We start from the raw sequence: 24,678 nt of genomic DNA on the forward strand, positions 1-24,678 counted from the left end.
TACCAGGAGGGCACATAAAAACAATATGGAGAACACCCTGGAGCACTCAGCTCAGGTACCAGAGAGACGGTACCAATAGATCCCACAGCACACCTTCTATATAAGGCCACTCTGTCAAGACAGGGAGAAGTAGCAGATCAAGCTAACATACAGAAAAAACAAAACAAAACATGAATTCAGCCAAAATGAAGATACAAAGAAACATGTTCCAACTGAAAGAACAGGAGTAAACTCCAGAAAAATACCTAAATAAAATCAAAACAAGTAATCTAGCAGATATAGAGTTCAAAACACTAGTTATAAGTCCGCTCAATGAACTTAGGGAAAGAATAGGAGAACTCAGTGAGAACTTCATCAAAGAGATAGATAACATAAAAGTGAGGTAGAAAGCATTAAAAAGAACCAGATAGGATTGAAGTATACAATAACTAAAAGAATAACATACTAGGTGGAAACAACAGCAAATTAGATGAAGTAGAAGATCGAATCAATAATCTGGCAAATAAGGTAGTGTAAAATATCCAATTTAAACAACAAAAATAATAAGAATAAAAAACAAAAGGATAGTTTAAGGAAAAACATCAAGTGTACCAATATCACATCATAGAGGTACAAGAAAGAATAAAGAAAGGGATTAACAACATATTTGAAGAAATAACAATGGAAAATTTCCCTAACCTGGTGAAGGAAATAGACATGTAAGTCCATGAAACGTACAGTTCAAAAGAAGATGAAGCCAAAGAGGTCCATACCAAGACACGTAATGATTAAAATGCCAAAGTTTAAAGACAAAAAGAGAATCTTAAAAGTAGCAAGATAAAAAGCAGACAGTCATATACAAGGAAGCTGCTTACTTGACAGAAACTTTGTACGCCAGAGGAAATGGCACAAAACATTAAAGGTGACAAAAAGTAGATAACTACAAATAAGATTACTCTACCCAGCAAGGTTATTAATGAGAATCAAGAGAGAGATCAAGAGTTTCTCAAAAGAAAAAGCTCAGGGAGTTCATCACCACTAAACCAATGTTACAAGAAATGTTACAGGGACTTCTCTAATAGAAAAGAAAATATAAAAAATATGACAGGAAAATACAGGAAAGAAAAAATTCTAACTGACAAAGGCAAACACTGAGTGAGTAATAGATCAACCAATTAGAAAGCTAGTACAAATGTTAAAAGACAAAATTAAGAAGATCATGTGTAATTATAACAATTAATAAAGGAATACAATAAAAAACACATTAACAAAGAAAGTAAAAAATATGGACCAAAACAGTGGCCTTAAATGAACATACCAACTATAAGCCTCAATAAAATATTAGCAAACAGGATCCAGCAATACATTAAAAGAATATACACCATGATCCAGGGGGATTTATTCTGGTAATGCAAGGTTGGTTCAATATTAGTAAATTAATAAATATAAATATAATACACTAGATGAACAAAATGGAGAATAAAAATCACACAATTATATCAATAGATGCAGAAAAAGCATTCAACAAAATACTGCACCCATTTATGATAAAAATTCTCAGAAAAGTGGGATAGAAGAAACATACCTCAATGTAATAAAGGCCATATATGACAATCCCACAGCAAACATACTCAATGGGCAAAAATGAAGTGTTCAACTCTTAAAAACCATAAGATCAAGAACAAGACAGGGATGTTCCCTGTCACCACTCTAATTTAACATAGTACTGGAAGTTCTAGCCACAATAATCCAACAAGAAGAATAAATAAAAGGAATTCAAATTGGAAAGGAAGAAGGAAAACTGTCATTATTTCAAGATGACATGATATTGTATATAGAGAACCCTACAGATTCCACCAAAATGTACTAGAACTGATTAATAAATTCAGTAAAGTAGTAGGATACTTTATAAACAAATATCCAGAAATCAGTTGCATTTTATAACCAATAATGAATTCTCACAAAGAAAAACTAAGAAAACAATACCATTCAAAAAAAGTAAAATACCTAGGAATAAATTTAACCAAGGATATAAAAGACTGGTATGGAGAAAATTGTAAGACACTGAAGGAAGAAACTGAAGAAGATACAAATAATTGGAAGCATATACTGTGTTCATGGATAGGAAGAATTAACATCATTTAAATGTTCATACAACCAAAAAACACTTTATAGATTCCAAACAATTACTATCAAAATACCAATGGCTGGTGTGGCAAAATGGTTAGAGTGTTGTCCCATGCAGCAAAGGGTCACAGGTTTGATTTCCAGTCCAGGGCACATACCTGGGTTAGAGATTCGATCCCCAGCCCTGGCCACGTGCAGGAGGAAAACAATTGATGTTTCTCTCATATTGATGCCTCTCTCTCTCTCTCTCTCTCTCTCTCTCTCTCTCTCTCTCTTTCTCTCTCTCTCTCTCCTCCCCCCCCTCTCTCTCTACCTCTCCCTCCCTTCCATACTCTCTAAAAATCAACAGAAAATATTATCATTGGAGGAGGATTAACAAAAAATACCAATGTCCTATTTCATAAAACTACAACAAATATTTCAAATACTTATATGGAACCACAAAAGACCCCAAATAGCCACAGCAATCCTGAGAAAGAATAGCAAAGTTGGATGAATCATGCACCTTAATATCAAACTATACTACAAGGACACAGTAATCAAAACAGCTTGGCCCTAGCCAGTTTTGCTCAGAGGATAGAGTGTTGGCCTGCAGACTTAAGAATCCTGGGTTTGAGCTAAAAATCAGTGAGGTGGGGAAGAAAGAAGGCTGCCCACTGGAAGGCAGACTGCAAGATAGTGTGTAAATGAGAGAACAAAGGGAGAGTATGTGGTCACACGGGGAATGTTTGTTTATGAGTTGAGGGACAGCTATACTCCAGGGCACTGTGGAGGATTGCCAGATGGGGTTCCCCTGGCTGGGCAGCCTCCACTGCTGCTGGGATCCCTCCCAGAGTGACCAGCTCTGAAGCGGAGACCACGCCATCTTGAAGGTGAGAGTGGATGTTGTCAGAAGCCTGAAAATCCTGGGCATTTACAACAAGGGCACCCAGTGAACAGCTGCAAACCCGAAAACACGGGTCCCCAGGAGGAGCGAGCATGCGGATTTGGAGGAGCTCTGCAACTCCTCACGGAAAGGTCAGATTTCGCCTGGGATAAGGTGAGATCTGTGGTCTGGGCAGGAGAGAGAAACACGCACTGCAGGAGCTGAAGGATCCTGGGAAGTCTCCGCCCAGAAAAGTCCATGGCTATTGGGGCTGGAGTGATCCAGGAATGTGGAAGAGGATCCGCAGGGCTGCTAACAGAAGGGAACTCTAAAAATCAACCTATAGCTGAACTGGGCACAAAAGGGCAGCCTAATAATTTTAACAGTGTGCCGACTGCTTAGACCCCAGGGGGAAAAAAGACTGCACAGACTTGCGCGCAGTGCCGGAGTTCGCACACTTACTCTGGCGCTCTCTCTCTCTCTCTCTCTCTCTCTCTCTCCCTCTCTCTCTCTCTCTCTCTTTTCCTTTTTCCTCTTTAAATCCTTGCTTTTGATTACTAAGCCCAAGACATAGGATCACCCAATTGGGGACACTCTAAAAGATTGCAGGAGAAAGTTGTTTTTGTGGAACCTGGGGATCAGAGAGGGGAATAATGATCAGAGAACCAGCTCTGGGGCAGCCCAGTCCCCCAAACTGGTATTAAGGGCCACAGGGAACACAAAATGTAAACACTAGCTAGAGAGGACCTATAGACCCAGAGGTCAATCAAGAAAAACTGCCACCCAGGGGTTGAATCACAAATTGACTCTTATGTAAACACAAATAAAGGAGTATAAGAAACAAAGAAGTACTGTCTGCTTGAAATTCAGGACTGTGGCCTACAACACTGAGAAACAGTGGAATGCAGGGATCTTCAATACTGTCCTGACTAGGAAACAGGCATGCCAAACAGAACAGTAGAGGAAGTGAAAGGTCTTCACTACTGCACATTTTTTTCATCTTTTACTTAAGAAACTAATTTTTTTTCTTTTTTCCTCACTTGATTTTACCTTTTTAATTATTACATTTTTATTATCAATCAGTATTATCAGTACTAATATTTTACCTTTTTTTTTAAGTGTCACTTTATTTTCTCTATATTTTATTCTGGGATCAGTATTCTACATTCTATTTTCATCTTTCCTTTAGCATCATTTTACTCTATCTCAACTTTACCTTTATGCCAATACTCTCTTCCTCACTTTTCCCCTTTTGTTGACCTGATTCTCTTAACCTATTCCTACTTTAGATTTTCCCTATTCCTATTTTTTCCCCCTGTTAAAATTTCACCCTACTTATATATCTAATTTCCAATCCCCTGCTCTAAGACCATACACACCTCTCTCTTCTCTTTCTTCACTATCCATTTTTTTTTCACTCTGTCCTTTTGTTGTGTTTGCTTGATTGTTGATTATATTGCTTTTTATGCTTGTTTGTGAGATTGTTTCACTTTTCTTTTTTTGTTTTGTTTTTGTTTGTTTTTTGCTTCTGCTTTCCCTTGCCCGGCTTGATATTAGGTGTTGTTTGTACTTTACATTCATCTCTAGGTATTTGTTGCTGGCATTTGTTGGGATTAGTGCTTGTTCTATTGGAGTTTCCTCGCCATATAAATAGTTTTTTTCCCCTATTCTTTTTTATTCTCTTTCAGGAACCAAATAAACAAAATCAGAAATGAAAGAGGAGAAATAACAACAGACCCCACAGAAATACAAAGGGTTTTTTAAAAATATTATGAACAACTCTATTCCAACAAACTGGACAACCTGGAGGAAATGGACATATTCTTAGAAAAATACAACCTTCCAAAACTCAATCAGGAAAAATATAAACATCTCAATAGGCCAATAAGTATGGAAGAAATGGAAGCAGTCATCAAAAAGCTTCCGGCAAACAAAAGCCCGGGGCCAGATGGCTTCACAGGGGAGTTTTACCAAACATTCAAGGAAGAACTAAAACCTATCCTCCTCAGACTATTCCAAAAATTCAAGAGGAAGGAACACTTCCAAGCTCCTTCTATGAAGCCAGCATCACCCTAATACCAAAACAAGATAAAGACAACACAATGAAAGAAAATTACAGGCTAATATCCCTCATGAACATAGATGCCAAAATCCTCAACAAAATTTTAGAAAATTGGATCCAGCATTACATCAGAAAGACAATACACCATGATCAAGTAGGATTTATCCCAGGGATGCAAGAATGGTACAATATCCACAAATCAATAAGTGTGTCACATCACTTAAACAAATTGAGAGATAGAAACCACATAGTCATGTCAATTGATGCAGAAAAAGCATTTCACAAAAATCCAACACCCATTTTTGATAAAAACTCTAGGCAAAGTGGGAATAGAAGGATCATAACTCAACATAATAAAAGCCATATATGATAAACCCACAGCCAACATCATACTCAATGTGCAAAAACTAAAACCATTTCCCCTAAGAACAGGAACAAGACAGGGATGCCCACTCTCACCACTCCTATTTGACATAGTACTGGAAGCATTAGCCATTGCGATTAGAAAAGAAGAAGAAATAAAGGCAGCTAAATTGGAAAAGAAGAAGTAAAACTTTCTTTATTCACAAATTATATGATCTTGTACATAAAAAACCCTAAAGACTCCATCAAAAAACGGTTAGACTTAATAAATGAATTCGGCGATGTAGCATGATACAAAATTAACGCCAAGAAATCTATGGCATTTCTATACATAAAATAGTGAGCTTACAGAAAGAGAGACTAAAAAAGCAATCCCATTTACCATCGCACCCATAAAATTAAGATACCTAGGAATAAACTTAAGTAAAGAGGTAAAAGACCTATACGCGGAAAACTACACAACACTGAAAAAAGAGATAGAGGAAGACATAAACAGATGGAAGAACATACCATGTTCATGGATTGGTAGAATCAACATCATTAAAATGTACATACTACCCAAAGCAATCTACAGGTTCAATGCACTCCCCATTAAAATACCAATGGCATATTTCACAGACCTAGAAAGAACTCTCCAAAAATTCATCTGGAATAAAAAAAGACCCCGAATAGCCACAGCAATCCTGAGAAAGAAGAACAAAGTAGGTGGGATCTCAATACCAGATTTCAAGCTGTATTACAAAGTCACTGTTCTCAAAACAGCTTGGTACTGGCACAAGAACAGACATATAGACCAATGGAATAGAAAAGAGAACCCAGATATAGACCCAAACTACTATGCTCAGTTAATAGTTGAGAAAGGAGGCATGAACATACAATGGAGTCAAGATAGTCTCTTCAATAAATGGTGTTGGGAAAATTGGACAGATACATGCAAAAAAATGAAATTAGACCACCAACTTACACCATGCACAAAAATAAACTCAAAATGGATAAAGGACTTAAACATAAGACAGGTAACCATAAAAATACTCAAGGAATCCACAGGCAGAGAAATCTCAGACATATGCCGAAGCAATATCTTCACCGATACCACTCCTATGGCAATGGAAACTAAAGAGAAAATAAACAAATGGGACTACATAAAAATAAAAAGCTTTTGCACAGCAAAAGAAACCATCAACAAAACAACAAGAAAACCCACTGTGTGGGAGAACATATTTGCAAATGTTATCAGTGATAAAGGTTTAATCTCCAACATCTACAGGCAGCTTATGCAACTTAATAAAAGGAAGATAAACGATCCAATAAAAAAAAATAGGAAACAGACCTGAAGAGATACTTTTCAAAAGAAGACAGAAGGAAGGCCAAGAGACATATGAAAACATGCTCAAAGTCACTAATTATCCGAGAGATGCAAATCAAAACGACACTGCGGTACCATCTCACATCTGTCAGAATGGCAATCATCAACAAATCAATAAACGACAAGTGCTGGCGAGGATGCAGAGAAAAAGGAACCCTCGTGCACTGCTGGTGGGAATGCAAACTGGTGCAGCCACTGTGGAGAATAATATGGAGTTTCCTCAAAAAACTAAAAATGGAACTCCCATTTGACCCAATAATCCCACTTCTAGGAATATATCCCAAGAAAATAGAAACACCAATCAGAAAGGATATATGTACTCCTATGTTCATAGCAGCACAATTCACCATAGCTAAGATTTGGAAACAGCCTAAATGCCCATCAGCAGATGACTGGATTAGAAAACTATGGTACATCTACACAATGGAATACTACGCTGCTATAAAAAAGAAGTAATTCTTACCTTTTGTAGCAGCATGGATGGAACTGGAGAGCATTATGTTAAGTGAAATAAGCCAGTCAATGAAAGAAAAATACTACATGCTCCCACTCATTTATGGAAAATAAAGAACATTATAACCTGATGAATAAAAAGATAGATACAGAGGCAGTAAAGCATCAAACAGACTGTCAAATTACAGCGGGAAGGTTGGGGAGTGTTGGGGAGGGGGGGGAAAGACATCAAACAAAGGACTTGTATGCATGCATATAAGCACAACCAATGGACACAAGACACTGGGAGGGGTGTGATGAGGGCATGCGACAAGGGGTAGGGGAGGCTGGGGGAAGGTCAATGGGGGCAAAAAAGGAGATATATGTACTACTATGTGTAATACTTTAAACAATAAAATAAATTAAAAAAAAAAGAATCCTGGGTTTGATTCTGGTAAAGGACACGGATCTTGGTTGCAGGCTCAATCCCAAGCCCTGGTTGGGGCACCTGTTGGAAGCAACCAATTGATGTGTCTCTCTCACATCAATGTTTCTCTCTGTCTCTCCCTCTCCCTTCTACTCTCTAAAATTCAATGGAATAAACATTCTCAGGTGAGGATTAACAAAACAATACAAACAAAACAAAACAAAACAAAACAAGAAAAACAGCTTGGTACCAGCATAAAAACAGACATATAGATCAATGGAACAGAATAGAGAGCCCAGAAATAAATCCACGCCTTTATGGTCAATTAATATTTGACAAAGGATGCAAGAACATATAATGGGGAAAGATAGTCTATTCAACAAGTGGTATTGGGAAAATTGGACAGAAACTTGCAAAAAAAGAGAGAAACTAGACCACCTTCTTCTACCCTACAAAACAATAAACTCAAAATGGATTAAAGACTTAAGTTTTAGACTTAAAACCATAAACATCCTAGAAGAAAACATAGGGAAAAAAATCTCAGACATTTCTCATAGCAATATTTTTTCTGATACATCTCCTCAGGCAAGGGAAACTGAAGAAAAAAAATGGGACTACATCAAACTAAAAAGTTTTTGCACAGCAAAGGAAACCTTCAACCAAATGAAAAGACAACCCACTGAATGGGAGAACATATTTGCCAATGATATATCTGATAAGGGGTTAATCTCCATAATATATAAAGAACTCAACATCAAAAAAACAAAAAGTTCAAATGAAAATTGGGCAGGTGACTTGAATAGACACTTCTCCAAAGAGGACATACAGATGGCCAATAGACATACGAAAAATGCTCAAGGTCACTAATCATCGGAGAGGTGCAAATTAAAACCACAATGAGGCATCACCTAACACCTGTCAGAATGGCTATCATCAATAAATCAACAAAGGACAAGTGTTGGTGAGAATGTGGAGAAAAAGGGAATCCTCCTGCACTGTTGGTGGGAATGCAGACTGGTGCAGCCACTGTCAGAAGCAGTATGGAATTACCTAAAAAAATTAAAAACAGTACTGCCTTATGACCCAGCGATTCCACTTCTGGGAATATATCTGGAGAAACACAAAATTTGAAAGAATATATGCACTCCTATGTTCACTGAAGTATAATTTACAAACAATAACCATGATTTCGAAGCAATCCAAGTGCCCATCAATAGATGAGTGCATAAAATAGCTGTGGTATATTTACCAATGGAATCCTACCACTCTGTAAAAAAGAAGGAAATCTTACCTATTGAGGCAACATGGATGGACCTGGAGAGTATTATGCTAAGTGAAATAAGCCAGTCAGAGAAAGGTAAGTACTATACGACTTCACTTATACTATATATGGAAGGTAATGAACAAAATAAATTAACAAAATGTAAACATACTCATAGATACAGAGAACAGAATGACAACTGAGAGGATGGGGGTTGGGGAGCTGGTGAAAAAGGTGAAGGGATTAAGCAAGGAGAAAAAAACTCATAGATACAGACAAAAGTAGGTGCTTACCAGAGGGAAAGGGGAGTGGGGGAGATAGAAGAGGGTAAAATAAACATAAATAGTGATGGAAGAAGACTTGATTTTGGGTGGTGAACACCCAATACAATATATAGATTTTGTATTAAAGAATTATACCCCTGAAACTATATAATTTTAGTAACCTATGTCACCCCAATAAATTTAATAAAAGTTAAAAATAAAAAAGCAAAATAAACAAACAAAATAAAAACAAACTCATAGATACAGAGGATAAATTGATGGTCACCAGAAGTGAGGGGCACAGAGGGAATGGGTGAAAAAGGTGAAAGATATAAATAAATAAAAACTGTCAGTTATAAAATAAAAAAGCCACAGAGATGTAAATCAGACAATAGGGAATATGATCAATAATACTGTACTATGTAAAGTGTCAGATGGGTACTTGACTTATAGGGAGCTCACTCTGTAAGGTATATAAATGTCTATTCACAACATTGTATACAAACTAATATAATATTGTATGTCAACTGTAATTGAGAAATAATTTTAAAAATAGTAACAATAATAATACATTTTATATTTTAGTTCTGGAGTTCACAAAAATAATTGTTACTAACTTGTTTCAGTGACATTAGATTATTCACAATAGTTCTGTGGTTCAATGTTCTAATCTTACAAATGGTTTACACTGTCTTTTAACTCAGCGATCACCAAACCTTTTCTTAATTGGCCAGAGGGCAAATATTTTAGGCTTTGTAAGCCATCCTGTCTCTGCCATTACTATTCAATATTACTGTTGTACTGAAAAAGCACCTATGGACAATACTTAAATAAATAGGTGTGATTTGTTAAAACTAATATTTATTTACCAAAAAAAATGCACAAAAAACGTAGAGGGCAAGATTTGATCCAAGGGCCATAGTTTGCTGACACTACCTTAACTTCATAACAACTAAAACAAAGTTCTTTTTCATTCCACTGTTCAATATCCTCTTTGTAACATCCTTGAGACTGATATTGATCACATTTTTAAGAGGACAAGGCTAAGGCTTATAGAAAGGAATATAGGAAATACCTTGTCCAAGATCACACAGTTCATAGTGCAAGTTATTAAATTCACTTGCCAAGGGAGATGCAAAATGTCCTGTTGCCTGAAAAGGTGTACATATATAAATGCTAATGTTAAACTTTCTAAGGAATTTGTTCCTTAGAAGAATATTACTCTAAATTATTTTGGAAAATAAACAAAAAAAGTCTTTAATTTATTCATTACAAAAATATATTTTTCATGTATCAAATTCTTTAAAGAAAAATTCCCTTTCATACTAACTGAGTAAAAGGCCTCAATGGAGGTTTTAAGGGATGTATTTTGATTGCTCTTGGTTAGAAAGACATGGGACTGGGAGGAAATATTTCTTTATCCTTCTTAAGCAGCCTCACAGGAGCATGATACTTGACCACAAGGAAAAAAAGATGCCCAGGTTCTCTGCATCCATAAACAAGGAGGATGAATGGTCTCAGACCTGCCTTGAGGCAGCAGGTGGCCTCTTGTAGCTGAAGACTTACCAATGTTAATCTCATCATCAGTCAGAGTGTCTCCAATAAAATCAAACTGAAAGGACTGCAGAGTCTGGGAAAATTTCTGAACAGCTGAAGAATAATCTGCAAAGAAAACAGGAGAAATGGTCAACACTGCTTTACTTTGACTAATATCCTCATCTCTGTTAGGGAAGATAGGAGAAAAGCAAAGGGAAATGCTTCCAACAGGTAACAACTTACATTGAATGATGTTAAACAAAAAATATTGCACTGTCAGTAGAAGTTTTAAGCAACCAAAACCACACATTAAAGAGGGACAAGGGCAGCTTAGTGAAGTCCTTTTAAGTTATGGGACATGTTTCATCTTCAATCCCTGTCCTCTCTGACCTGTTGTACTCAAAGCCCATAAAAACTTAAGCATTTATTGAGTTCTTGTTATAAAGCATCCATCTTATATAAAAACTGCTGTTTGAAATTTTAACCCTGCTATTTTGGCTTCTGTAAATGCTTGCTTAAATAATAAGGAAAATAAGACTACTCCAGAGAGGCCATAAACCTTCCCAAGACAAAGTTATCAGTGCTGGTGCCAGGCCAAGCCTTTGGTTGAGGTCTCAAAGCCCCAACACATAGGGCTCTTTAAGAACTTGCAAAGGGGACCGGAAACACCCCATATTTGCGAGACAAAGAAAGTAAAAACATATAAATAGGGAAAATTCCTCCATGTTGGGGCTGGAATTTGAAATACAGTTTCTCTCGGCCCGCTCCTAATAATAAAGTGTAACTCCATCTCTCTAAGCGTTGCTTGGTTCTTCTCCGGTCTTCTGTAACAGTTATGGGCAATGGACTAGATGCTTTCTTGACTCTCACCAAACAAATATTGACAGTCATTTTACAAAGAAAAAAATAGCTCCAGGTTCCAGAGCTAGCTGGAAAACCTGGAACTAGAAGCCAGGTGGTCTGTCTGCCTCTCAAGGGCCCTTCCCATGACAACATAGACAGCATCTGGACTTTTTACACACTAACCAGATGACAGCCTGGGTTGGAATACAATCTGGTAGGGCAACAAATTTGACATGCTCGTTGAATATTCACCAAAGGACCTAAAGTAAGGGGCAATGAATGTAAAAACTGAAGGTGGTATGGCCAGACACATGTTTGGGCTTTTTTTTGGTCAATAATTTAGAATTGTATTATATAAAAGGTTAATGATGGTATAAAATAAAATCACAATTAGCTACCCATTTGACAAATGATTTTTATTCAAATTTTTAAAATATCACCTCCACCAAGAGGTCCAGCCAAACTGTCCCCCGTTGCTACTTCAAGAGTGGTGCTTAGGATAGCAGTATCATCATCACCTGGGAACTCGGTGGAAATACACATTTCCAGGTCACACCCAGATCTGCTGAATCAGAATCTGCATTTTTATACATTCCCTAGGGGATTAGTATGCCATCTTTAAGTTTGAGGAGCACTGTTCTCACCAAGCAAAGTAACACTTCTAGGAAAACTCAAGTTTGCTGGTTATTTATGGTCCCCTGTTCCTGTTTCTGCATCCACACCTTAGTTTCATCATCCTCCACCTTTACATCTATCAGATACACAGGCTTACTAAGAGTTTTTGCTCTCAGGCTAACAGAAAGTGAGACAATACAAACAATAGCATCTATTTCTTTCAATAAAAAAGCTATCTCAGTTTAGCTATCATGATTAAACACAATAAAATGTGTTCAGGCATTTGGATAGAACAGATTAACCTGTCAATAATTGTATTACCATGTTGTCTATGCCCCCTATTTTTTTTTTAATATATTTTATTGATTTTTTACAGAGAGGAAGAGAGAGGGATAGAGAGTTAGAAACATCGATGAGAGAGAAACATCGATCAGCTGCCTCTTGCACACCCCCTACTGGGGATGTGCCCGCAACCAAGGTACATGCCCTTGACCGGAATCGAACCTGGGACCCTTGAGTCCGCAGGCCGATGCTCTACCCACTGAGCCAAACCGGTTTCGGCGTATGCCCCCTATTCAGAAGTACTTATTTTCAGTACTTAGAGGCCTGACCTTTTGAACACACCATTGATGATCATCATGATGGTGATGATAATAATAAAGGTTTTACAGAGATTTAGGACTGCAGACCAGGTTACCATGCCTTCTCAAATTTCCACAATTTAGAATCACATTTTCCACTTCAAATCTGGGCCTCATAAGTGTGAAAGGAACACGCATACCCTGCCCTCCACATTTCATCAGCAAAGAGAACACAAAACTGGTTCCACGTCTGGAAAACAATCACTTTTCTCTGGCCTTCTTGGCCAACAGCAAAAAAGGACAAGCCCAGAATTACCCATGTGCTCTGTTTCACTCATGAAAATTGAATTAAAATATTCATTACATTTCCCCTTCACAAATACCAGAATTTCTTAAATGTTATCGGAGCCAAACAAGGTACAGTTATTACTCATTTCTCTTTTAGAATTATGTGAATATTTCATAAACCGCAAATAATATGATTTTCAACATTTATAGTATAATGCATATAGTAAGGATGGAGTTACATTCATTCCCTCTTTATTATATGTACCATTTCTTTTTTAAATGTTTTTAATGTTTCAATTATAGTTGACAAACATTATTATATTAGTTTCAAGTATAGAACCACTTATCTTCTCCACACTTCTGGCCTTCAAAATACTACCTTACATATTCACAGAGCCTGAAAAAGTTTATGAAAGTCTTTCTACGAACATTCTCAGTTATTCTTCCCAACTATCCAAAGGTAGATATTACTATCCTGACCTTATAAACAAAATGAGACAATGCAGATAAATCACATTGAGATATATGAATAACCATAAATTAACTGCTTTTCATGGAAAGGTATTATTTATTCAGCCTCTGTACTTTGGAAAGTGCCAGGAAAGACTCAGATATTTTAGATAAATGAGTTGGGTAACTTCTGGACTCAAAAGAATCAACAGATAAACCTAGAAGTGCTTGTCATGTATAGGACATTTATTTTTTTTATCATCCTTAGAATGAATGCATCATTCCAAGGCATGTAAACTAATCATTTTATCCTCACAAATACTTCCTTATCCCTGTCTATCAATCCACTATCCCACAATTTTTCATACTATATTTGAGGGTTCTCTGTTCATCAGCTTCTAATTTAGTCATGTGTCTTCTATAATGTTTTTCCTCTCCTTTTCCTTACTCATTCCAGATGACGTTTTTTTTAGGAAATTGAAAATCTCTGTGAATGAGGTAGACTATACGAGGATTAATTGGTACAGTAATTAACTAATGTTATATAAATACCAATTTTCTTTCTACCCCTATACTTTTCTATGGAATCATACAGAATATATTTTTATGTCTAATGTATTTAGGTCTGCAACATGTCTTAGAAATACACCTACATAAAAAAATAAAATAAAACAGAAGCTATTGGAACCAACATTGTAGGAGATTTGTAAAACAGTAAGAGGTTCACTGCAACCAACCAAAGAAAAAAATATATTCAAAATGGCAGGAAATATTTTTGGTGTTTTCACTAGCCCTTACTGCCTTCATGGCATGGTGGGGTCTTGGGTTTAAGCAAGTGGCAGCCTGCTTCCCAATTCCAGACCTCAAACCATAGGAAGCAGAGCAGACTTTATTTACAAATTATTGTGTACATCTATTCTAACCTGTCTGGAAGTTCCCTAAAGGGCTGATCCAAGGTGGTCATGTCAGCTTAACATAGAATGTCAGGTAGGGAATGCAATGGACACTGCTTATAAAAGATACAAGGTGACTACAATCCTACTATATTAGCTTGCTAAGGGCTGCCATGCCAATGTGGCATATATTGGGTGGCTTAAACAATAAAAATTAATTTTGTCACAATTCTGAACACTAGAAGTCTGATATTAAGGTGTCAACAGAATTAGTATTTTCTAAGGCCTCTCTCCTTGGCTTACAGATGGCCATCTTCATTCTGTCTCTTCTCATGGTCTTCCTTCTGTGTGTGTCTGTGTCCTAATCTACTCTTCTTATAGAAAACCATACATGCACAGCTAGCGTGGCTCAGTAGTTGAGTATCAACCTATGAACCAGGAAGTCATGGTTCGATTCCCCAACAGGGCACATGCCAGAGTTGCAGACTTGATCCCCAGTGTGGGGCGGCAGGAGGCAGCCAATCAAAGATTCTCTCTCATCCTTGATGCTTCTATCTCTCTCTCCCTAACTGTTCCTCTCTGAAATTAATATACATGTATATATTACATATATATATATATATATATGTAATCATATATATATATATATATATATATATATATATATATATATATGACCTCATTTACCTTAATTGCCACTTGTAAGGCCCTATCTCCAAATAGAGTTACAACATGAAGTACTAGTACTGGTACTAGTACTGGGGGTTAAGACTTCAACATATTAATTTTGAGGGAAACAATTCAGCCGATAACAGCCAAGATTATGAGGGCAAGAGATAATCAGTGGAGACACATAATATACCATCTAAAGCCCATAGGAGAAGCTAGTGTGAGAATCTTTGGGAAATTATGGCATTCAAAAGCAGCCAAATATATGGGAGAAATTTAGAAAGACATGAACAAGCCAAAGAAAGATACATGCTCAGAAAAGAAGAACCTTTTATCTCAGGCAGTTCCCTAGGCTCAGAGCCTAACTAAATGGTGGAGTACCCCAGCAAGCACAAATTCAAACTGAAAAGACTAGAAAAAGAGGCTGGTTTATCTTTTTTTTTTTTTTTCTTATGTACTTTTTGTTTGCTTGTTTCTTTGTTTCATTGATCTCCTAGAATTCAAGGAAATATCTGTCAAAACATGAGCTGAAAACAGCTAAAAGAACGCTTTTCAGTGATCACACATGACAAGAAATAGGAATTGTGAAAATAGTTTGTAAATGTCTCAAAATAAATGGACTACAACAGCCTTTAAAAATCAAACTATAGAAATGGGAGAATCTAATATGATTTCCTAGTCAAATGCCCAATTTTCAACAGAAATTAAAATCACAAGGCATAAAAAGAAACAGGAAAACAAGTCTCATTCAAAGAAACAAAATAATGGACAGAAACCGAAAAACATTGAACTTAATAGAAAAAGATTATAATAGTTGTCTTAAATATGCTCAAAAGCTAAGGGAAAACAGAAAAAAGAAATAAATGGAATCAGTAAAACAATATTTCAATGAAATAAGAATGCTAACAAAGGTGAGAATCATAAAATGAAAACAAAAAGGACATTATATGTTAATAAAAGGGTCAATTTACCAAAAAAGATATAAAATTATGAACATATATGCAGCAAATATCAGAGCCCTAAAATATATGCACAAAATTTGACAGGGTTAAAGGGAGAAATAGATAGCTCTGCAATGATATTTCTGATAATAGATAGAATCAGACATAAGATAAGTAAAAAAATAGAGTACTTAATATGATAAACCAATTAGACATAAGTGATGTATAAAGAATAGCCCACACCACAACAGAATGCATATTTTTGAAGTGTACACTGAACATTCTCCAGGATAGACAGTGTGTTAGACCACAAAACAAATTTTAATAAGTTTTAAAGGGTTGAAGTCATACAAAATATCTTTGCTGATCAAAATGGAATGAAACTGGAGATTAATAATAGAAGGAACACTGGAAAACTCACAAATGTGTGGAAATTAAAAAGCACACTCTCAAACAACCAATGAGTCAAATAAGAAATCAAAGTAAATTAGAAAATACCTTCAGATAAATGAAAACAAACAAAAAATACATGCCAGGCAGTGAAAAAGCAGTGCTAAGATGAAAATTTATAATTAAAAGTGAATACATTAAAAAAGAAGAAATACCTCAAATAAATAATCTAACTTTGCAAATTAAGGAATCAGAGAAAGAAAATAAACCTAAACCCAAGGACAGCTGAATGAAGTAAATGAAGAAGAGGAAAACAATATAGAAAATTAACAAGATAAAAAGTTGATTCATTAGCCAATTGCAGTCATATCACCAGGAAAATGGCAGCAGAATAGACAGACATGTTCTGAGCCTTGCCCCGGAGCAGAAAGAAAGAACAGCTGAGGGTCGCACTGGGAGTGTTTGTCCTCAAGCAAAGGGATAGCTGAACTCCAGGAGAAGGTGGGGGACTGCTGGAGGGGTTCCCCTGACCGGGCAGCCCCCACTGTGGCTGCGGCTGGGTCCCTTCCCGGAGCTACGGGCTCGGACGGGAAACCTCTCCATCTTGCAAGTGAAAGTGGATCTTGTTGGAGGCCTGAAAATCAACAACTTCGGCGACCGCCAAAAAGTTGTGAGCCCCAGAACACCGGTCCCAGGTGGAGCGAATGCTTAGACTCAAAGGAGCTCTTCACTCCACCACAGAAAGGTCAGATTTCGCCAAGGATAGGGTAAGGTCTCTTGTCCCAGCGGGAGAGAAAAACGAGCGCGCACTGTGGGAACTGGAGGACCAGGGAGTTATGTCCCTGGAGAAGTCCCTGGCTGTTGGGGCCGGTGTGATCCGTGATTGTGGAAGGGGGTCCTCAGAACTGCTAACAGGGGATCTCTAAAGAGCAACCCATTTTGATCTGACGCATAGGGACAGCCTGGGAGTATCAGGGGTGTGCAGTTGGCTTGAACTTGCCTGCCAGCCTCCACAAACCTGTATTGAGTGCCACAGAGAAAAAAGGCTAGAGAGGCCTTAGAGTCCTGGAAGTCAACCCAGAAACACTGCCACCCAGAGGCTGAATCGCAAATTGACCATATTGTAATAAAAAATAAAGGAATACCAGAAATTAAGACACCGCCTGCTTAAAAATCAGGACTAGATTACAACACTGAGGAGCAGTGAAATGCAGGGAACTTCAATACTGTTCAGACTGGGAAACAGGCTTGCCAAAGAGAACAATAGGGGAAGTGAATGACCTTCACTACTGCACATTTAATTTAATTTTATTTTATTTTATTTTCATTTTTTGCATCATTTACTTAAGAAACTTTTTTCCTCACTTAATTTTACCTTTTTAATTATTAAATTTTTTTATATTTTATTTTTTTAAATTTCTTTATTGATTAAGGTATCACATATTTGTCCTCGTCCCCCCATTTCCATCCCACCCCCCTCCCCACACATGCCCCAACCCCCCTGTTGTCCTTAACCACTGGTTGGGCTCATACGTCTGCACACAAGTACTTTGGTTGTTCTCTCCCTTTATCCCCACCCTTCCCTACCCTCCCCCCGAGGCCCGACAGTCTGATCCATGCCTCCTTGTTTCTGGGTCTGTTCTTGTTCATCAGTCTATGTTGTTCATTATTTCCCCTAGATGAGTGAGATCATGTGCTCTTAGAAATACACTTATAAGAACCGAAAATGAGACAAGCAATAATGGTTATGGTGACAGGGAAATGAATCGGTCTGTAGTGAGTTTCTTTCTGGGCCAACAGTTCTTTTGAGACCCAATTTCAATGTCCAGCAGTTCCTTATGTGTACATGTCAGCACTGACATTTCAATTCTGGATTGTGGACAAATGGTGGTAATGCAGGTCCGACTCTCTCTGGTTTGGTCCTGGGCAACCTGCAGTGATGCACAGCTGCTAACTGCTATTATGGGAATGCCACATCAGCGTCTTCTGTCTCTGGACTGCTTCTCTTCTGTCTTCATGGCTGGAGTAGTCCTGCCTATTCTTCTCTTGCTAGAATCCACATGGTCTCGGAGTTGTTTTCCTCTTGTCCCAGGTAAAATTACCGTACATCTGATGATTGCTAGCGTGGCTAGAAAGGCGTTCTCAGGCATTCTTGGTTTCTGGTTATCTCACAATTTCTTCCCTGAGGTTTGACGTTCTGATTGATGTTTCTCTGTTTCTGGATCTATTTTCTCCCCATCAGTTTATGTTGTTCATTATATTCCACAAATGAGTGAGATCATGTGATATTTATCTTTCTCTGCCTGGCTTATTTCACTAAGCATAATGTTCTCCATCTCCATCCATATTGTTGTAAATGGTAAGAGCTCCTTCTTTTTTACCGCAGCGTAGTATTCCATTGTGTAGATGTACCACAGTTTTTTAATCCACTCATCTGCTGATGGGCACTTAGGCTGTTTCCAAATCTTAGCTATGGTGAATTGTGCTGCTATGAACATAGGGGTGCATATATCCTTTCTGATTGATGTTTCCAGTTTCTTGGGATATATTCCTAGAAGTGGGATCACTGGGTCAAATGGGAGTTCTATTTTTAGTTTTTTAAGGAAACTCCAAACTGTTCTCCACAGTGGCTGCACCAGTCTGCATTCCCACCAACAGTGCACAAGGGTTCCTTTTTCTCCACATCCTCTCCAGCACTTGTCATTTGTTGACTTGTTGATAATGGCCATTCTGACAGGTGTGAGGTGGTACCGCATTGTTGTTTTGATTTGCATCTCTCTAATGATTAGTGATTTAGAGCAGGTTTTCATATGTCTCTTGGCCTTCCTTCTGTCTTCTTTCGAAAAGTGTCTATTTAGATCAGTTGCCCATTTTTTGATTGGGTTGTTTATCTTCTTTTTGTTAAGCTGCGTGAGTTCCCTGTAAATGTTGGAGATTAAACCCTTATCGTTGATATCATTGGCAAATATGTTCTCCCATGTAGTGGGCTTTCTTGTTGTTTTATTGATGGTTTCCTTTGCTGTGAAAAAACTTTTTATTTTGATGTAGTCCCATTTGTTTATTTTCTCTTTAGCTTCCATTGCCCTAGGAGCAGTATCAGCGAAGAAGTTCTTTTGGCATATGTCAGAGATTTTTCTGCCTGTAGATTCCTCTAGTATTTTTATGGTTTCCTGTCTTATGTTTAAGTCCTTGATCCATTTTGAGTTTATTTTTGTGTATGGTGTAAGTTGGTGGTCTAGTTTCAGTTTTTTGCATGTATCTGTCCAATTTTCCCAACACCATTTGTTGAAGAGGCTGTCTTGACTCCATTGTATGTTCATGCCTCCTTTGTCAAATATTAATTGAGAATAGTGATTTGGATCTATTTCTGGGTTCTCTATTCTGTTCCATTGATCTATATGTCTGTTCTTGTGCCAATACCAGGCAGTTTTGAGAACAGTGGCTTTGTAATATAGCTTGAAATCTGGTATGGAGATCCCACCTACTTTGTTCTTCTTTCTCAGGATTGCTGTGGCTATTCAAGGTCTTTTTGTATTCCAGATGAATTTTTGGAAAGTTCGTTCTAGGTCTGTGAAGTACGCCGTTGGTATTTTCATGGGAAGTGCATTGAAATTATAGATTGCTTTGTGTAGTATGGACATTTTGATGATGTTGATTCTACCAATCCATGAACATGGTATGTTCTTCCATCTGTTTATGTCTTCTTCTATCTCTTTTTCCAGTGTCCTGTAGATTTCCGCGTATAGGTCTTTTACCTCCTTAGTTAAGTTTATTCCTAGGTATCTTAATTTTTTTGGTGTGATGGTAAATGGGATTGCTTTTTTAGTCTCTCTTTCTGTAAGTTCATTACTGGTGTATAGAAATGCCATAGATTTCTTAGCATTTATTTTGTATCCTGCTACTCTGCCGAATTCATTTATTAAGTCTAGTAATTTTTTGATGGAGTCTTTAGGGTTTTCTATGTACAGTATCATGTCATCTGCAAATAAGGAGAGTTTTACTTCTTCTTTTCCAATTTGGATGCCTTTTATTTCTTCTTCTTGTCTGATTGCAATGGCTAGTATTTCCAACACTATGTTGAACAAGAGTGGTGAGAGTGGGCATCCCTGTCTTGTTCCTGTTCTTAGGGGAAATGGTTTTAGTTTTTGCCCATTGAGTATGATGTTGGCTGTGGGTTTGTCATATATGGCTTTTATTATGTTGAGGTATGATCCTTCTATTGCCATCTTGCTGAGAGTTTTTAATCAGCATTATTACTATTACTATTTTACCTTTTTTATTTTATTTATTCTTGGGTTTTTTTATTAGTTGTTGTTTTTTTTTTAAGTGTCCTTTTATTTTCTCTTTATTTTAATTCGGGATTTGTGTTCTACAGTCTATTCCATCTTTCCTTCACCATTGTTTTATTCTATCTCAACTCTCAATTCTACCTTTATGCCATCACTCTCTTCCTAACCTTTCCCCTTTTGATGTCCTGTTTATCTTATCCCATTCTTGCTCTAGATTTTCCCTATTTTTTCTGTTTACCCTCTGCTAAAATTTCACCCTACTTATATATCTAATTTCCAATCCCCTGCTCCAAGTCCATACACACCTCTCCACTGTCTTAAATGAAAAAAAAAAATGTTTTTCTCTCTGTCCTTTAGTTGTTGTTTGCTTGAATGTTGATTATATCGAATTTTTATACTTTTTTGTGAGATTGTTTTGCTTATTCTTTTTTTTGTTTGTTGTGTATTTGTTTGTTTTTTACTTCTGTTATCCCTTACCTTGCTTGATATTAGTTGGTATTGTAGGCTATATTAATCACCAGGTACTTGTTGCTGGCATTTGCTGTAATCAGGGATTGTTCTATTGGAGTTTTCTCCACATATATATAATTTGTTCCTCTTTTCTCTCTTAGTGTCATTCTAGTCTCTCTTATTCTTTTTTCTCATTTCCCCAATTTCATTTTCGACACTCCTTCTTTTATTTACTTTTTACTCTTCTTCCTCTCCTATCCCCTAATCTACCTTTCTCTGGTGGTCACCTTTATTGGAGATTATTAATATCGTGAATACATCGCTGTTCAGTGCCTTGTGTGTTGTACCTGGTTGGGTTGTATTTTGTGCCTTTAAATCAACGCAGGAGAGAGAGAGCTACATAACCAGACATCTGGAGAAGGGAGAACATGGGGAGACAAAGAAATAGCCCGCATAAGAAAGAAAAGTAGGCATCACCAGAAAAGGAAGTAAATGAATTAGAGTCCAGCAACCTATCAGAGAAAGAATTCAGAGAAATGGTCATAAGGTGGCTGAAAAAAATGGAAGACAAATTCGACAATATGAGTAAGAACCAAGAGGAAATGAAGAAGAACCAAGAAGAAATGAAAAATGACATCGCTGCTGTAAAGAACTCAATAGAAAGCATCAAGAGTAGACTAGAAGAAGCAAAGGACCACATTAGTGAGCTAGAAGACAAGATGGAAAAAAATACCCAAGTAGAGGATCTTCCTAGAAAAAAAATTAAAAAGCAGGAGGAGAGCCTAAGGGATCTTTGGGACAAGACAAAACAAAACAACATCCGCATAATAGGGGTTCCAGAAGGAAAGGAAACTGAGCAAGGAATAGAAAACCTGTTTGAAGAAATAATAACAGAAAACTTTCCTGATATAGGGAAGAAAAACCCACACAAATACAAGAAGCTCACAGAGTCCCAAGCAAAATGAACCCCAAAAGACCGACGCGAAGACACATTATAATTAAATTGTCAAACACCAACAACAAAGTAAGAATCTTAAAAGCAGCCAGAGAGAGACAGAAAGTTACATACAAAGGAACCCCCATCAGACTAGCAACTAATTTCTCAACAGAAACTCATAAAGTCAGAAGGGAATGGAATCCTACCTAATAATAGACAAATATGCAAATTTACCATACCTCCGACCCACCCACAAGCCATGGCCAAAAGCCACGCCCACCAGACAATCAGAGCGAGTTTGCAAATTAACCCAACCAAGATGGCTACAGCCACAGACAGCAAGGTTTCCTAGGTAACAGAGGAAGCCATGCTTTCCGCCTGCCCTTGCCAGGCCTAAGCATCCACTCAAGCTACAAAGTTTCAATTATAGAAGGTAAGCAAATTCAAACAGAAATGGAGCTTGAGAGAGCAGGCCAGGGTGGCCCCTGACAACAGGGGAAGCAAAGCTTTCCGCACACCCTGGCCAGGCCCAGGCCTCCACTTAAGGCTACAAAGTTTCAATTATAACCCCAACAGAGCCGAAACTGGTTTGGCTCAGTGGATAGAGCGTCGACCTGTGGACTCAAGGATCCCAGGTTCAATTCTGGTCAAGGGCATGTACCTTGGTTGCGGGCACATCCCCAGTAGGGGGTGTGCAAGAGGCAGCTGATCGATGTTTCTAACTCTCTATCCCTCTGTCTTCCTCTCTGTAAAAAATCAATGAAATATATTTTTTAAAAAATTATAACCCCAACAGAAATGGCTGCCAGCCGTGGAGGGAGCCTTAGGCTTAGCTCCACTCCAGGCTACAAAGTTTCAATTGTAGAAGGAAAATAAATTCCAGATACCAGAGCCTCCGCTTGGGTTGCCAGGGGCCATGGCTGGCCTGCAAACCACCACAGGCCCATTGCCCAGGCCGCCCCACGCCCCAAGGGAACCCCACCCTGATCAGGGACACCCTTCAGGGCAAACCAGCTGACCCCCACCCCTGTACCAGGCCTCTATCCTATCAAATAAAAGAGTAATATGCAGACTGATCATCACTGCAACACACAATATAGCTGCCCCCATGTGGTCAAAGATCTTGCCTCCATGTGGACACAAGATGGCCACCACACGATCGCCAGCAGGAGAGGGCAGTTGGGCGGCACCCTGCCTGCAAAAGGGGGCAGTTGAGAGGGACCAGTCCTGCAAGAGAGGGCAGTTGTAGGTGATCAACCCTGCAGGAGAGGGCATTTAGGGGTGACCAGGCTGGCAGAGGAGGGACATTGGGGGAAAACAGGCTGGCAGCAGAGTGGTTAGGGGGTGATCAGGCTAGCAGGCAGAAGCGGTTAGGGGAAATCAGGAAGGCAGGCAGGCAAGCAGTTGGGAGCCAGCAGTCCTGGATTGTGAGAGGGATGTCCGACTGCCCGTTTAGGGATCTGAATGCCCACCGGGATCGGGCCTAAATGGGCAGTTGGAAATCCCTCGAGTGTTCCCACATGGGAGAGGGTACAGGCTGGGCTGAGGGACAACCCCTCTCCGTGCACGAATTTCATGCACCGGGCCTTTAGTAAAATATACAAAGTCATGCAAAGGAAGGGTCTTAATCCAAGAATACTGTACCCAGCAAGACTATCAATCAAAATTGAAGGTGAAATCAGGAGCTTCACAGACAAAAACAGACTAAGGAAGTTTATCACCACCAAACCAGCAATGCAAGAAATCCTAAAGGGTCTGCTGTAAAAAAAAAAAAAAAAAAAAAAAAAAAAAAGGGGGGGGGGAAGCGAAGAAGGAACACTGGGGTAAAAAATAAAAATGGCAACAAATAAGTACCTATCAATAATAACTTTAAATGTAAATAGATTAAATGCACCAATCAAAAGACATAGGGTAACAGATTGGATAAGAAAACAAGACCCATACATATGCTGACTACAAGAAACCCACCTCAGAAAAAAAGACACACACAGATTGAGGGTGAAGGGATGGAAAAAGGTTTTCCAGGCGAATGGAAATGAAAAAAAAGCTGGGGTAGCAATACTTATATCTGACAAATTACATCTCAAAGTGAAGGACATAACAGGAGATAAGGAAGGCCACTTCAAAATACTAAAGAGAGCAATCCAACAAGAAGAAATAAGTCTGGTAAACATATCTGCATCCAATACAGGAGCGCCAAAATACATAAAATAAACTCCTGGAGTATATCAAGGGAGAGATTAACAGCAATACAATCATAGTAGCAGACTTTAATACCCCACTACCACCATTGGACAAATCCTCTAAACAAAAAAATCAGCAAAGGAACATCAATCCTAAATGACTCACTAGACCAGATGGAATTAATTGACATCTTCAGAACATTTCACCCCAAAGCCACAGAATATACATTCTTCTCAAGTGCACATGGGTCATTTTCAAAGATAGAACATATGTTGGGACATAGGAAAAGTCTCACCAAATTCAAGAAGATAGAAATCATATCAAGCATCTTCTCAGATCACAGTGGCATAAAACTGAAAATCAACTACAATAAAAAAATCCAAAGAAATCAAACCCATGGAGACTAAACAGCATGCTATTAAACAATGACTGGGTTACCAGAGAGATCAAGGAAGAAATAATTAACA

General features: G+C 38.0%; 1 protein-coding gene across 1 annotated transcript in view; it reads right to left on the minus strand.

Annotated features, from left to right (window-relative positions):
- Positions 1-24,678, minus strand: part of OPHN1 (oligophrenin 1) — a 625,127-nt gene that overhangs the window by 415,851 nt on the left and 184,598 nt on the right. Inside the window, exon 3 of the mRNA XM_054716147.1 lies at positions 10,712-10,807. Coding sequence (XP_054572122.1) covers positions 10,712-10,807 — 96 coding nt within the window. The remainder of the gene's footprint in view (positions 1-10,711; positions 10,808-24,678) is intronic.

This window comes from Eptesicus fuscus, chromosome 1, assembly GCF_027574615.1.
Source record: "Eptesicus fuscus isolate TK198812 chromosome 1, DD_ASM_mEF_20220401, whole genome shotgun sequence".
Lineage (NCBI taxonomy): Eukaryota > Metazoa > Chordata > Mammalia > Chiroptera > Vespertilionidae > Eptesicus > Eptesicus fuscus.